The 15,731-nt window shown below is 38.4% G+C and overlaps 1 protein-coding gene across 2 annotated transcripts in view; it reads left to right on the forward strand.

Annotated features, from left to right (window-relative positions):
• Positions 1-2,656: 2,656 nt before the first annotated feature.
• KCTD3 (potassium channel tetramerization domain containing 3) overlaps positions 2,657-15,731 on the forward strand; it is a 91,430-nt gene continuing 78,355 nt past the window's right edge. Inside the window, exons 1-6 of one of the 2 annotated variants that reach the window (XM_006890558.1) lie at positions 2,657-3,028; positions 7,950-8,003; positions 8,219-8,264; positions 9,814-9,887; positions 15,031-15,089; positions 15,328-15,408. In XM_006890558.1, coding sequence (XP_006890620.1) covers positions 2,946-3,028; positions 7,950-8,003; positions 8,219-8,264; positions 9,814-9,887; positions 15,031-15,089; positions 15,328-15,408 — 397 coding nt within the window. In that variant the 5' untranslated portion in view covers positions 2,657-2,945. The remainder of the gene's footprint in view (positions 3,029-7,949; positions 8,004-8,218; positions 8,265-9,813; positions 9,888-15,030; positions 15,090-15,327; positions 15,409-15,731) is intronic. The other variant, XM_006890559.1, reaches the window with a different exon arrangement.

Here is a 15,731-nt window from a genome sequence, read left to right on the forward strand (position 1 = left end):
TGTGTGGATCACAACAAATTGTGACTAACTTTGAGAAGAATGGGGAGCCCAGAACACTTAACTGTGCTCATGTGAAAAGTATACCTGGACCAGGAAGCAGTAGTCAGAATAGGGCAGAGAAACACTGCATGTTTCAGGATCAGGAATGGTGTGCATCAGGAACGCATCTTATTTCCACACCTTTCCTATCTATATGCAGAACAGATGATTTGGGAGGCTGGACTTTATGAGGACAACTGTGGCATCAGGATTGGAGGAAGACTCATCAACAACCTACATTATGCAGACAACACAATCTTGCTTGCTGAAACTGAGGAGGGCATGGGACATTTGCTGCAGAAGGTCAAGGACTGTAGTCTTCAACATGGATTGAAGCTCAACATCAAGAAAACATAGATTCTTACCACTGGGCCAATTAGCAGCATCATGATAGATGGGGAAGAGATTGAGATTGTCAATAACTTCAGCCTGCTTGTTTCCATAAGCAACATTCTTGGCACCAACAGTCAGGAAATCAAAGATGAATTGCTTTGGAAAAGACCGCTGTCAGGGACCTCTCTACAGTACTGAAAAGCAACATCAGTCTGGAGATGAAGATGCACCTGATCCAGGCTATGGTCTTTGCAATTACTTGCTATGCATCACAAAGCTGGGCAATAACTAAGGAAGGTAGAAATATCAATGTCTTTGAGTTGTGGTGCTGGAGAATAGTGTTGAACATACTGTGGACTGTCAGAAGAACAAACAAATTGGGCCTAGAGAGGGTGAAACCAGGCTGCTCCTTGAAGGCAAGGATTCTGAAGCTTCGTCTGATATACTTTGGACATGTTGCAAGGAGGGACCAGTCCTTGGAGAGGGTCATCATGCTTGAGAGGGTGGAAGTACAGCATAAGAGAGAAAGACCTCAGTGATTCAGTGACTGGAGAAATGGGGAGTAATAGCTGTGTCAGATTGCCACAGGATAGAGCAGGGTTTAGGGCTGTTGTACATAGGGTTGCTATGAGTCGCAGGTGACTTGACAGCACACAACAACAATGACAGAAACCATCATCATGAAATTTTCAGTTTGAGTTCTTATAGTAAACCAATTAAGATAGGATTGATAAAATTTTAATACCAAAAACTAAGGATCTCTATCATGCCCCTTGTTAGCTGTGATAAACATCAGGTATTATGAATTTGAAAATACATTCTAGTAGCCAGTTGAGGTTCAAATTCCAATATAAATGGTTTAAAGCAAAACTAAAAACAATTACATTGGTGTGTATATGTCTAGTACTAGTGGAATGCTTACTATATTCCCAAAACGTGTTCCTGAGCATTAAACAACCTAGGATTTTGCTTTTTTATTATCTTTTCCAATCTTTCCCTGCTGAACAACATAAAAGTTGTTTTGATAAAGTTGATGAGAGGGAAGAGTTGATGATTATGTTATGGTATGCGTTTTATTGCTGTATTGTTGATATGTACAAGTTGAGTCTACCAGGTCTCATACAGACCCTGTGAACAATGGTCCTATCCTGAACCATCCTCACTATTTGTGACATGCTTGACCCGATTGCCAGTCACTGTGACAATCCATCTCATTCAGGGTATTCATCTCTTGTGTTAACCTTCTATTCTTCCAAGCACAAAATCCATCTCCAAGGACTAGCCCTTCCTGACAGCATGCACAACAGATATGAAAGAGTTGCAAAATTCTTGCTTCCAAGATCAACCTGATTTCACCTCCTCCAGAACAGTTTAAGTCTCTTTACAACCCATGACATGTTCAGCATTCTTCTCCAGCACCACAACTCAAAGGCATCACTTCTTCTGTCATTTTAAGTGATTATCCAGTTCTCAGATGTATAGGAAGTAATTTAGAAGACCACGACTTGTATCAGCTACACCTTAGTCTTTAGACTGACATTATTGCTCTTTAGCACATTAGAGAGGCCCTTAGCAGATTTTCCCAGTATAACTTGTCTTTTGATTTCCTGATTGATGGTGCCAAAGGTATTGATTGTGGATCTAAGTTAAGATGAAATAGTTAAGGTCAATCCTTTCTCCATTTCCTGATAGATGGTGGCATGAGAATTGATAATGAATCTAAGTAAGATGCCATCATTAACTTCAATCCTTTCTCCATCTATCACGATTCTGCCTATTCGATGGTGAGGATTCGTCTTCTGATGTCGCGATGCAATCCATATTGAAGGCTGTGCTATAAAAGGGCTGAAAATCTTAACGTGTTCACCGCATTTCCATGATTTAAACATCAGTTTTCTAGGACTTTTTTGCTTTCATTCTCCAAGTCCATGCAGAGAGGTGGACAATTTAAGATTCTAGGCCAGCTTGGCCGGATTTGCCTGGGAATTTGGCCGCTGGTACTAAAGCATAAAAATGTAAAAGGGCAAGAGCTTGGGTCTGCCTGGGATGGAGGGAAGAAAAGGAATCCCATAAGGCAAGCGATGCGCCAGATGCACACTCCCTAGCCTCCTTCTGCGCCAGCCCCTGGAGTTGGGAAGCTCCGCCCCGCCTTTCCTGCCGCCTCCTCCTCCTTCTATGCGCTGCAGCTGGAGAACGGGTGAGCGCTGCGGTATTTTGTCCCGAGCGGTGACCCCTCCGCAGAGGCAGGCTGCGGCGGCTGCCGTGGCTGTGGCGGCGACGGTGGCAGCAGAGAGCTGAGGCGTGAGGCCCCGGTCCGCCCGGCGGCCTTGAGGCCGCGAGAGGTGGCTAGTGGGCCGCCCTCCGGGGCCGCCGGAGCGGAGGGGGCAGGAGTGGACGCTCGAGAGCCCCGCGCGGCCGCTGGGAAGGTGGAGGAGGCTCTGCGTACCTCCCGCCCTCCGGCCGCCGCCCCCTCGCTGGCCCTGCAGCCGCCGCCACCGCCTCGGGCTCCCGCACCAGGCCCGGCGGCCTTGGCTGGAGAAGGAGGGCGGCGTGCACGCCCGGAGCCACCGGAGATGGCGGGAGGGCACTGCGGCAGCTTCGCTGCGGCGGCGGCCGGCAGCGGCGAGATCGTCCAGCTGAACGTGGGGGGGACCAGGTGAGTGAGCTTGGAGGGGCGAGTTGCGAGGATGCCGCGCGCAGCCTCCAGGTGGGGGACGGGCAGCCGGGGTCGGGGGCGAACGTGAGAGCTGAGCCAGGTGAGGCAGGGACTCGGGGTTCTTCCAGGCGGGAAGAATTGGGGGCGACTTTCTAGCTGGGTAATAGCTACTGTGGGACGGGACTGACAGAGAGGCCTTAGAATTAACAAGACCTGGGTCCATATGGCGGGGTCAGCACCATCCTGCAATGCCGACTCTTCGCCCCTCCCCTTTTTGAGATAACCGAGCTAAGACCGTGTTTAATGTTTTCTTAGCTGACCTTGGGAGTCTTTAAGGAATTTCTTTTGTGGAAGCCTTGTGGTTTGTCAGTGTCTTATGGACCTGTCTTGCTTTTCTCTTGGGTCAGGGAGGTTTCGACTTGGCTTCTGCATACTTACTGCATGCCTATTTAATGGCAGCTTGCAACCCTGAAGAATTTCAATGATGTGAGTGTAGCATATTTGCAAACAGTTGTGATTTTCAGAGTTTCTTGGTGCATCGATTTGAAGATGTATCCAACTTTAGGACAGCGTGTCCAGAACACTTGGTTCTGGGAAGCTTTGAGGATTGGCACAGTGTGGAGTAAACAGACTGAAAGCTCTCTTCTCCCTCTGGCCTTCCACTCCTTTCTTGTGTCTTATATTAAGCTTGTTAGGTTAAAAAACAAAGCAAAAAACCAGTTTTTTGGTGCATTTTCTATGGTGTATGAGTCACTGCTTTCAGAAAAGGGAGTTGATCAGCTCTGAAGAAAGATTGGTTGAGTTTTAGGCTTGGTAGTAGAAACCACAAGGCATTTGGGAGACTAGTATATATTATGGTGATTAAAAAATATGAATGACATTCAACATTTAATGCTCTGTTAATATATTTATAAACACAAAAGGTGAAACTTAATGATTAAAATATATACTGTTTTAACCAAAAGCTTTAATGGCTGTATTAGAGGATTCGTTCCAAGAAATTCATGCTCTGCTCTTTTTTCTCTTTCATTTCCTAGATGTTTTGAGAACTTAACCCCATTGCTACGACCGTATAGGTATTGATCTACAAGATTGTCATGTTTCAGTGTAATAAATGGTCCCCTATCCCCAAGCAAAATGAAAACATGCATCCAGTAACTTAATGGATGCAAAAAAAAGGGGGGGAGATAAATACTCGGTTAGAGGAGCCTCACAGTGTGTGTTAGTATTAATAGTTACTGAAAGAAGTTTTTAGTTAATAACAAAGAATTCAATTTATATTTAAATGGTAGCAGGCGGTGATCTTGGAATGCAGATATTTTATATTTATTTTACTTGTGGAATTAGATTTTCTAAGTGCATTCTTTGCATAGACTACACAAAAAGAGAAAAATATTAATTATTATATTGAACCACTTAGAAGGAAAATGAAAGTTGCAGAATCACTTGTATACAATAGTTTAATGAAATAGATAGTATCATAGCCTATAGAAAACATTGGAGCTCTGGTGGCCTAGCAGTTAAAAAGTTGTACTGCCAACTTAAAGGCAGGTGGCTGGAATACATCACCTGCTCCAAGGGAGAAAGACAGGCATTTTTGGGCCTCAGAAAAAGCACTAGAGAGTGAGCTATGAGTTAGTTCTCAGTCGACAGCATACAACAACAATAATGAAAACAGTATCCCTTAAGTGCTCAAAGAGCATTTTTTTTTAATGGCTTTTAATGATAGACTGGCAATATCTTAGAACTAGAAGAGATAGAGAAGTCATTTATGTCTTGTACAAAACATAGTAACGACAACTATTTAAATAGCTGTAAGAGAGTAAAGCGGACATATTTTTGTTGAATTTTAAAAATTGCCAGGGGAAAACCACATGGAACATAGAATTAAAGTCTATCTGAATTGATAAAGTAAATTTCAGAATTTATTACAAGCAACATCCAGCATGCTGTGTGCTTGTTAAAATTGGTGAGTCAGTGTCTCATCCTTTTACCCAGGAAATCTATTTCAGGCTCACCTCAACATACTGATTATGATTGAAATTATTAACTTTAAGTAGAACTGTGTCATTTTCTAAGTAACACAAATTTAATTACTTAGGGGAAAAAATTTCTGAACAAGCCTTGAGCTGACAGGTTGCAGAGTGTAAAATAGTCTTTGTTTGGAATGAATTTGGTGATCTAGACACTAGAGTGAAACAATGTCATACTGGATTTTCTTTTGTATGTTAATCTTCGTCATAGGGTCACTATGAGTTGCCTGCGACTCAGTGGCACTTAACAACAACAACAATGTTAATCTTAAGAAACATGCTTACCAAAGTTTGCTATGTTCTCTTGAACAAACTATCCACTTCCGACATGCTCAGCCACTTGCATTGATTTTTCAAAATCTGTAATATTAACTGGCAGTTAACCTTTCTGTGCTCTTCACTTATGAGGCTCCTTATGGGTAGAGAACTGTCTTTCATGCTATTGTTAGAGGCCATGGAATTGACTTCTATTCAGTGATCTCTTATCCTGTCCTATCCTCACAATTTCTGATACACTTGAGCTCATTGTTAAAGTCACTGCCAGTCCATCTTGCTGAGGATCTTCTTATCTTTTGCAAACCCTCCACTTTTCCCAGTATGGTGGATGTCCTTTTCCGAGGACTGACCCTTAATGATCATATTCCCAGAGTTTGTGAGACTAAGTTTCCTGTCCTTGTCTCTAAGGAGCGCCCTGGTTGCACTTCCCCTGAGACAGATTTATTTGTTCTTTTGACAGTCCATGATATATTGAGAACTCTTCTCTGACAATTTTGTTCTTTCTCTGTCATTCTTATTCATTGTCCCAACTTTCATATGCATAGAAAGTAATTGAAAAGATCATGGCTTGGGTCAAGTGCATCATAATCTTTAATAGTGTCTTCAAACTGACATTTCAGAAACAGATTTCCAGGCTTATATTTTGGGTGCTTCTGGGTGGGATCAAGCCAGTCTTCCAGCTAGTTAGTTGAACTTTTAACTCTTTGCATCACTCGGGAATAAAGCACCCCTTGCCAAAGCTTATATATAAATGTATGCTTTTAAGAAGTAATGGATAGTGCACTTTTTTAATGTAGCTTGAGGTTGTAGGTGGAACAAAGGTGGAAAGTTATTTAGATAATGATAGAGTATTGGTGTTACAATTACAAGCTAATAGTTATGGCTAATAGCCATTTACTCATGGAACAGTGGATGTACCCGGTATGCTGTTACTGGTACCAGATGCTTTCTGAAGTGGGCTTGCTAGGGGCATCTCTTCATCTACATGAATTTACTCAGGAAAGGCTCTGTTGTAGCTAATTAATTATAAAGGTCCACCGAAAATACATAGCGTCACAATCTCAGTTTTGTATAAACCTTTTAATTGATTATAGAATGTGTTGCTTTTTATTGCACCTCAGTTTCGATTAGCACTTAGTGAAAAGGCACTAGGTGCCAAGTAGTATGTTTGGAAGTATACATACTTCTTTTTACTTTGTAAATGGCAGCAGAGAAGCAAAGATCCTCAACAAGATGAATTGACACAGTTACTTTAACAGTGGACTTAGAGTGGTAGAGATGGTGAAGATGGCACAGGATAGGACAGGGTTCAGATTTGTCCTCCTTTGCATCACTACAAATTATTTACTCCCAGATATTTACATGTAAGGTTTCTGGCCACAAAGACAAATTTTTTCTGATAATAATAAAAGACAATAGTATTGAAAATATGTACAACATGCGTTATGCAGATGATACAACCTTGTTTGCAGAAACTGAGGAGGACGTGACATGTTTGCTGCAGGAGGTCAAGGACTTCATTGTGGTTTTCAATGTGCATTGGAAGTCAACAACAAAAAAACAAAGATTCTTACTACTGGCTTGGCAGCACTATGATAGTTGGAGAAGAGATTTAGATTATTAACACTTTCACATTGATTGGGTTCACAGTCAACACTCTTGGCACTAGCAGTCAGAAAATAAAAAAGATGTGTTACATTGGAAAAGTGCTCTCCGGGACCTCCCTAGAGGGCTGAAGAACATTGATGTCAGTCTAGGGTCAAAGATGTGTTTGAGTCAGGCCATGATCTTCACAATTATTTGCCATACCTCACAGCTGGACAGTGAGTAAGAATGACAGAATAGTCATTGCCTTTGAGTTGTGATGCTGGAGAAGGGTATTGAACATACCATGGGCTACAAAGAGAACAAACAAGTCTGTCTTGGAGAAGGTGAAACCATTTTGCTCCTTCTTGGGAAACAAGGATTTTGAAACTCCATCTCAATATACTTTGGGCATGTTGTCAGGAGGCTCCAGCCCTTGGAGAAGGACATCATTCTTGGAAGGGTGGAGGGTCAACATAGGAGAGGAAGATGCCAGATAAAATAGATTGACACAGTGACTGGGGCATTGGAGTCCAGCATGTTGCAGACAGTGGGATTGACTCAGGATAGGGCATGGTTCAGAGCTATTGTTCATAGAGTTGCTATGAGTCATAGCTGACCTGACAACACATAACAACAACTATGAAAAATGTAAAAAAAGATGTTTGACTTACAGCAGAACCACTTGCTAATAAAAAGTAGTTGGAAAGTGTTGGAAGTTTTGGGGGGTTGACGAAAAAGGGGACATTAAGACCTAAAGATAATTACTATGATAGACTAATTTGTTGAATCTTCAACACATTGGCATGATGAAAATAATGTTTCAGGAGGCCATTAAATGGCAGTGATTGGTTTTGTTGAAAGCTGCTTGACAGTTAAAAAGAAAATGAAAAGTGTAATAAACATAGTTATATATAGATGCAACCTTGATGTGCTTTTCAGTCATTAGCCAGCATATTAAAGGAGGTTAGCTTATTGAACTTTGAAATCTTGCTCTCATTTATAATACCAGATACTTTTAATTGCAGATTCAGTACCTCAAGACAGACTCTCATGTGGATTCCAGATTCTTTTTTTTCCAGGTAGTTTATATAGTTTGTTAATATAATTTAAAATATTTTCTTACTTGCCAAAGAAATAATAAGTTTGATAGTTAATATTTCAAAATAAAAATGTAATTTTTAAATGGGGGGGTTGTTTTACTTTGATATAGGATAACTTATTTTGAAATTTGATAGAGATTTAGAATATTTATACTTAATTTTTAAAAACTAACTAGCTTTTTAATGACTTCTAGCTTGCTGAGTGGAAGAATTTCAACACTTCGAGATGAAACTGGTGCTGTAAGTACAGTAAGATTGATAGATATTGCTGTGTTCAATCATTTAATGCCTATGCTTGTTCTATATACAGTGCCTTCAGTAACCTAAAGAGTTAATCTTAAGATAACTACTAAATAAAAGTCCTTATATGTATTTCAGATTTATTTTTTGAACTGTTTATAGAAATTATAGAAAACTTAGACATTGAAATACTCAGATTATAAGATCAGAGTGTACATCTGCAATAAGGGGAATGCAGCTGAACATCTTTAAAAGAAACCCCTGGAACTTTCTTGTATATAGCTAGCACTTCAGACTCAAAAACATTTTTTTAAAAAGCATTAGTTTCCCATTTATGTACACTCTTCATCCACAGTGCTCCTTGAAGGCAAAGGTGGTAAAGCTTTGCCTCACACACATACTTTGGACAGGTTGCTAGGACAGGCTATTCCTTAGAGAGGAAAGATCAGTAAAAGAGAAGAGGACCCTCAAGCAGATGGATTGACACAATGACCGCAGCAATAGGCTCGAGATGTAAGTGATTATGAGGAGGCACAGCATAGGGCAGGGTTCAGATCTGTTGTCCATAGGGTCACTATGAGGCATACTCAACTCTCTGTCACGTAACAACAACATTTTTTACTCTGTAGTTATTAAAAGATTTTTGTTGTTGTTGTTAACCCCATCCCTAAAATGGAATTTATAGCTGTGTACACTTGCTCAAGGGCCATCTGTGAGTGGTTTCCAACTTGAGGGCACTTATCAACCCCCTTTTCCTAGACCTTGGAGAAGTTGAGATCATGGATATAAGTGTAACTCTGGTAAGGTCCTGATAAATGGTTAGATAATTTATATTTTGTGTTTTGGAAATAATACTCTTTTCTAGTTTTGATAGCAGGTTGTGGTATTTACTTTTATTATTATCCTGTGTGCATGACAAATACTTGTTTTAATGATTTACATATGAATTTGAAATTATGTAAATCACAGTTGATGTCAATAATTATTACTTTGACGATAGTGAAATAGTATTACTGAGACATAGTGTTTTATTAAGAATGTATTGATTCAGGCAGCTCTAGTGGCCTACTGGGAAGGAGTTGCACTTCCAACCCAAAGGCATGTGATTTGAATCCACCAGCTGCTTCAAGGGAGAAAGATGGGGATTCTTCTCTGTGATTTACAGCCTCTGAAAGAAAACACATGAGGCTGCTATGAGTCAGTTTCAATTTGAGAGCACATGACAAAAATAACATAATTTAGATAAAATTTTCTGTCACTTTTAGTTTACTAAAAATATCCCTTATTTGAAATTATAAAACTGACTTAATGTGATACTGGTTTTTGTTTCCATTGCATCTTAAAGTATTAGTTGTTGAAAAAGTTTTGCATGGGAAATAAAATATATTACCATATTAAATTTGCTTGCTTATTAGTTGCATTCCAGTTTAAGAAACATCATAATGTTAGAGATGGAATCAAGAAGCCTTAGTTCTTTATGGTAACATTTCAGATATTTAAGTTATAAGCTTAATTTGTATTATGAAAAGAAAAAAATTCTTATTTACAGATATTTATTGATAGAGATCCAGCAGCATTTGCACCCATTTTAAATTTTCTTCGGACGAAAGAACTAGACTTAAGGTAAGAAAAGTATTATTTTAAAAGAAATTATTGCTGATTTATTTGATTATGTGATTTTTGGTATATTTCTGAAGGCAAAGCAATTTTTTTAAAAGTTGTTTTTATTTTAGCTTCGTTTGTACAACCAAAATTTTCTATACCTTGTGTTTCATTTATATATATTGTGTTTCAGACAGATAAAGCTATTTTTTGCAAGATTTTTTTTTTTACTTCAGATTTTCCCCAGAACAAAACTTTAAGTCAATCCTGGCCTCAGTCATCTTCTTCTGAAGTTTGTCAACACGCCAGCTTCCATCACTTCACTGCATTTCCACAGTGTAGTCACTTTGTTGTGGAAATAAAAATATGATCAAGTTACTACTCTGCTTAAAATCCTTATCGAATATGTTTTCAGATGTTATTGGATAATGATTTTGAACTTTATTTGGTTTTAGTGCCCTTCCTCAGTGGTCTTTTCTGGGTTCTAATACATGTATTCATAGTTTCCTGTACTATTACTACCTCTTTTACAATATTTGCTCTTTTTGTAGTAGTTTCTGAGTGCTGCCAAATCACTTTTCACTCATATTGAGCCCTGATAATGTTGTGGTGAGCACTTGACTGCCAATTCAAAGGATAATGGTTTTAACCCCAGCGGTAGTCCCATGGGTCAAAGACCCACCATCTTCATAAAGACAATAGCAAAGAAAACCCTATAGAACAGTTTTACTTTGTTATGCGGGGTCACTTTGAGTCAAAAATTGGATGACACGTAACAACAACTTAGAGTGCTCTGACTTTTCACCAGGAAGCCCTGATGGTACAGCTATTAACTGAGAGGTGAGTAGTTTAAATGCACCAGCTATTCTTGGAGAGAAAAGGTGTGGCCACATGCTTCTGTAAAGATTGAAACAAAACCATCCAAACTTCTTGTTAAAGAGTTGATTCTAACCTCAAGGGACCCTTTAAGAAAGCCAGACCTACCATAAGATTTCCAGTGTTCTTGGTGGAAGCAGACTGTCTCTTCTTTCTCCAATAGAACTGTTAATATTATTGTTGCTGTTATGTGCCATCTGGTTGGACCATGGGCCATAGCTGACCGTCCAGCAGGTTTTCAGAGGCTTTAAATGGCACAGGAGGAGATTGTCTGGCATTCTCCCAACGAGCAACTTGTGGATTCAAACTTCTTGCCTTTTAGTTTGGCCTACCAGAGGGCTGTTGCTGTTGTTGTGTGTCAAGTCAGAACCCACTCATAGCTGGCTCTCCTCTGGTGAGTTTTCAGAGGCAGTAAATTACCTGGGAGGTGATTGTCTGTCTTTCTCCAGAGAACAACTGGTAGGTTTGACCTGTATTACTTTTGGTTGACAATGCAGCTCCTTAACACTAATCCAGCAGAGTTCCCTTGTAGAGCTGCTAGTAGGTTCAGACTGCCAGCCCTTTGCTTAGCAGCTTAGTTCTTACCCACTGACATCTGTGCCAACTCCAGAGTACAGGTCCCTTCTGCCTAGAGAGTCATGAGTTTGTGGCAAAGTGGATTTGATGTATTTAGTTGTTTTTCCCCCTTTTTACTCTTCTCAGTAGATGTTCCCAGAGAATAAGTGTTATGTGTTGGTGTGGTGTGGATGGTATAGTGATGAGCACAGTTAACTTTCTAAAAGAACAAGCACTGTTCTCTGTCCTCATGATTGAACATTGTGCTTTGTGCATTGTAGGGGTTTGGTATTGCTTCTTTTGCTTTATTTTGATAAACAAGTTCTCATTTAAACGATTTCTTAAATTGCTGTCTTAAAGTCTCAATTCTGTAGAGGAAACTTTAATTCTTTATTGTCCTTTTATATCATATATTCCAGATGAGCTTTCACTAAGGAACTATTAATATATTTTTACATAATTTTTTTTAAAAACAAGCTATTTCATCTGCATTTTTATGATATTATATGATTTTTGGCTTCCCTTTACTGAGTACAGAGATTTTTGTTTCTTTTGTTTGCAGTTCCAAAATAGTATATGCAGTAGATAGATGCTCAGTATTTTTGAGCATGCTTATTAAAGGAATAGAAACATTAACTGGAATTTTATTTGCTTTTTGACCTGATAGGAGGTGAACTTGTAACTTTATTACTAACTACTTAATTCTTGGGTAAAATAATTTTGACCCGTATAATGTAATTAAAGAAGCCTAAGCTAATTTCTATAAGGTCTGATATCCTTGTGAATAATCCAAAACTACATCACCAGTAAAAGGCAGGTTTATTACATTTACTGACTGCTTTTATTAGAAATTACAGCCTTACTATACATAAGAAAGCCTACAATTTATTTTTATTTAAATTCTGAGTGATACCTTCTAAAAGAAAATGGTGAGAATAATGCTATATTCTAATTCTAGTCTTCTGCACAAAACTCCTGCATTGCCCCTATATCACACTGTATTATAATTACCATATCTGTTTGCCTGCCCTCCCCAGGAGATTGGAACTCTTCAAGAACTATTATTTGTATCCTGAGACACCTTATAATTAGCTGTATTACTGTGCTGTTGACATGAATGGTTTTAAGGCAGAATTTAAAAAGCAAGAATGTAGACCGTTCTTATTTTGAATTAACCATAGCCAGTTCTACAAATAAAAGCAATTTAATATTGCAATTGCATATGTATATTAAACCCAAAGAATATTTTTTTAAGAAGCCTAAAATGAATCATTGGTATTTTAAACTTTTATTTTTCTGTTTCTTTGACTTTTTATCTCCACATTACATACCTATGCTGTTGTATAGCACCATGTTTATCTGGGGGACACCCTACAGATGTGCTTCCCCCCTTCCATCTCCTATACCAATTTGATTTTTTTTTCTGGTTGGTAAGGAGCCATTTACTTGAATTTATTCATTTAACAAATATTTATTATCTAACTGCTAGTAGTGTGTTAGGCACTATATAATGTGTGCCCAAACAGATCATAAGTGGTTCATGCTTGCAAGGAGTGTACATTAGGATTGATTGATGTTTTATGTACTGTTGAATTGGAACTGACCTGTGTCTGACTCAAGCATGTTTTCAGTGTAAATCTCGTAGGGAGGCGATTACCCATCTTTCTTCCTCAGAGCAGCTGGTGGATTTGAACCACATACTTTTCAATTAGCAGCACAGTGTTTTACCACTATGCTTCTAAACCTCCCTTACATTAAAATTGGACAGGTTAAAATATATACAGAGGTAATTAGAAAAAATGTAAAAGTATTAATACTAAAAGTAATTTCCACCCTATTGTTTTTCACATCAGAGACTTGTTATATGAGTGGTATGTACAGACACCCTAATCTTGTTTGTTTTTTAAATTTATTCATTGTTGCACATTTTTCTTTTCTTTTTTTTTATTAATTTTAATGAAAGCTTGCAGAGACTTTGGGTATCCATTCATTCATTTTTGCACTTTTCCCCTTGTCCACCCGTTCCCCCCAGCTCGATCTTCTCTTTGAAAAGTAAAAGTAAAATTCTTTCATTGTTATGCAGTCCTTCCCCCTGAGTCCACTCCACAATGTAGCCTTCATTCTGGACTCCTGTCATGACAATAATACCTAATCACATATCCCTTTTAAACAGTTTTCTCCCTCATCTGTTTCAATGCATTATTTATCCCCTCTTTCTCAGTATCCCCTCAACCCGAATGTCAGTCCCATTTTACAACAGTGGCACTATGCAGTATTTGTCCTTTTGTGACTGACCTATTTCACTCAGTATAATGTCCTCCAGGGTCACCCATTTTGTATAGTATTTCATGAGTTTCTTGTTTTTCTAATGCAGCATTGTATTCCTTTGTGTGACCAGAGCTTCTCTATTCATTCAGTTGTTGATGGGCACTTGGGTTTCCAAATCTTTGCTGTTGTGAACTAAGCCACAGTAAACATGGGTGTGCATATATCTGCTTGCATGACGGTTATGGTTTCTTTAGGGTATATTCCCAGTAGAGGAATTGTTGTGTCAAATGGTATTTCTCTTTGCACCTTTTTGAGAAAGCGCCATACAGCCTTCCATAGTGGTTGCACCATTTTATGCTGCCACCAACAGTGAAAAAGGATTCCACTTTCTCCATAACCTCGCCAGCATTTGATGTTTGCAGTTCTGCTAAATTTTCCTATTCTTACTGGAGTGAGATGATATCATAGTTGTTTGGATTTGTTTCTTAGAGCTAGGATTTTGAACATTTCTTCATGTGTTTGTTGGCCATCTGAATGTTGTCTTTGGTGAAGTGTCTGTTCATATCTTGTGCCCATTTTTTACATTTATCTTGTTGTGGTGCTAGAGTATTTTATAAATTCTAGATAAAAGTTCCTTACCTAATACTTTCCCCCAGTCTATGGCTTCCCTTTTTACCCTGTTGGAGAAGTTTTTGGATGTGCATAGAGATTTGATTCTTACAAGGTCCCATTCATCTATTTTATCTTCTCCTGGTTGTAGATTTTTCAGGAAGACTATTTATGTTGTGAATTTGGATTTCTAGAGTTCTTCTAAGCTTTTCTTTAATGAGTTTATAGTCCTTGGTTTTAGTCCTATGTCCATGATCCACTTTGAGTTGCTTTTTGTGTTTGGAGTGAGGTATGGCTCTTGCTTGAGTTCTCTGCAGCTAGTTTTCCAATTTTGCCAGCACCAATTGTAAAAAGGCTGTTTTCTCCACCGCCGCCATCTTGGTTCCCACCAAAGTCTTGTTGTTGCACATTTTATTTCCTCCTCATAGATGCTGTAATCTATTTAATCACTTACGTGTAAGCTGATAATTTTTAAGTAGTTCCTAACGAAATGTGCTTGCATGCATTTTTTTATTGAGACTTTTTCTAAATGAACAATATACTATAATTAAAGGGCTTTATGAAATATATAGGGCACTCTGGTGCCCTAGTGTTGAGGAGTTGTGCTACCAGCCCAAAAGCATGAAGTTTGAATCCACTAGCTGTTCAGTTGGAGAAAGAGAAACAAACTATGACTGCCTCTGTAAACCTGCTGGAGGGTTGCTATGAGTTGGTTCCAACTCAGTAACACTTAGCAACATAAAATACATGTTTTTACAGTCTGTGACTTTGTTCACATTAAGACAGTACCTTTTCCTTCATATGATAATCCCTGTTGCCAGTGTTTGAAAATGAAATAATTTCTTTTTCTTTGAAGGGGAGTGAATATTAATGTTCTCAGACATGAAGCAGAATTTTATGGAATTACTCCACTAGGTATGTGTTCTGATATTTTCTGTTTATGATTTGACCTTTTGTGAACTGAGCTTTTCCAAATTATACTTGCTTTATAAGAAGCTTGGGATTTGTAGATTTTCATATAAATAAGTTATCAGGTTTAAGTAAATTTTTTCCTTTATTTCTCCCTTACCTTTTTAACTAGAGAAAATAAAAATTGGATGTGGTTTTTCTGTTTGCCTGTGTTACTGACAAGTTTGCTTTGAAATGTTTTCAGTAAGGAGGCTTCTTTTGTGTGAAGAACTGGAACGTTCATCATGTGGCAGTGTCCTGTTCCATGGTTACTTGCCTCCACCAGGTATTTGTACTTTGTTTTCTTTAGTCTTTTAAAGAATTATTTTTATCATTAGAATAGTATAAATGTAAGACAAAAAAACCCTGTTCCTTGGTAATTGAGTTTATTTTTTACAAATTTAATAGGAATGAGAATCTCACTATTTCCTATCACATTTTAATTTTTACTATAAAGTTACTACGGGCAGTATTTGTCCTTTTGTGTCTTACTTAGCATACTGTCCTGTAGAATCATCTGTGGTGTACAGTGTTTTAAGAGTTCTTTACTATTTTCAAACACTGTATATATTTCTTCTTTTTTAAAAAAATTTTTTTTAATTTATCCTG

The sequence above is a fragment of the Elephantulus edwardii genome, unplaced genomic scaffold, assembly GCF_000299155.1.
Source record: "Elephantulus edwardii isolate Elephantulus edwardi_28Jun2011 unplaced genomic scaffold, EleEdw1.0 scaffold00090, whole genome shotgun sequence".
Lineage (NCBI taxonomy): Eukaryota > Metazoa > Chordata > Mammalia > Macroscelidea > Macroscelididae > Elephantulus > Elephantulus edwardii.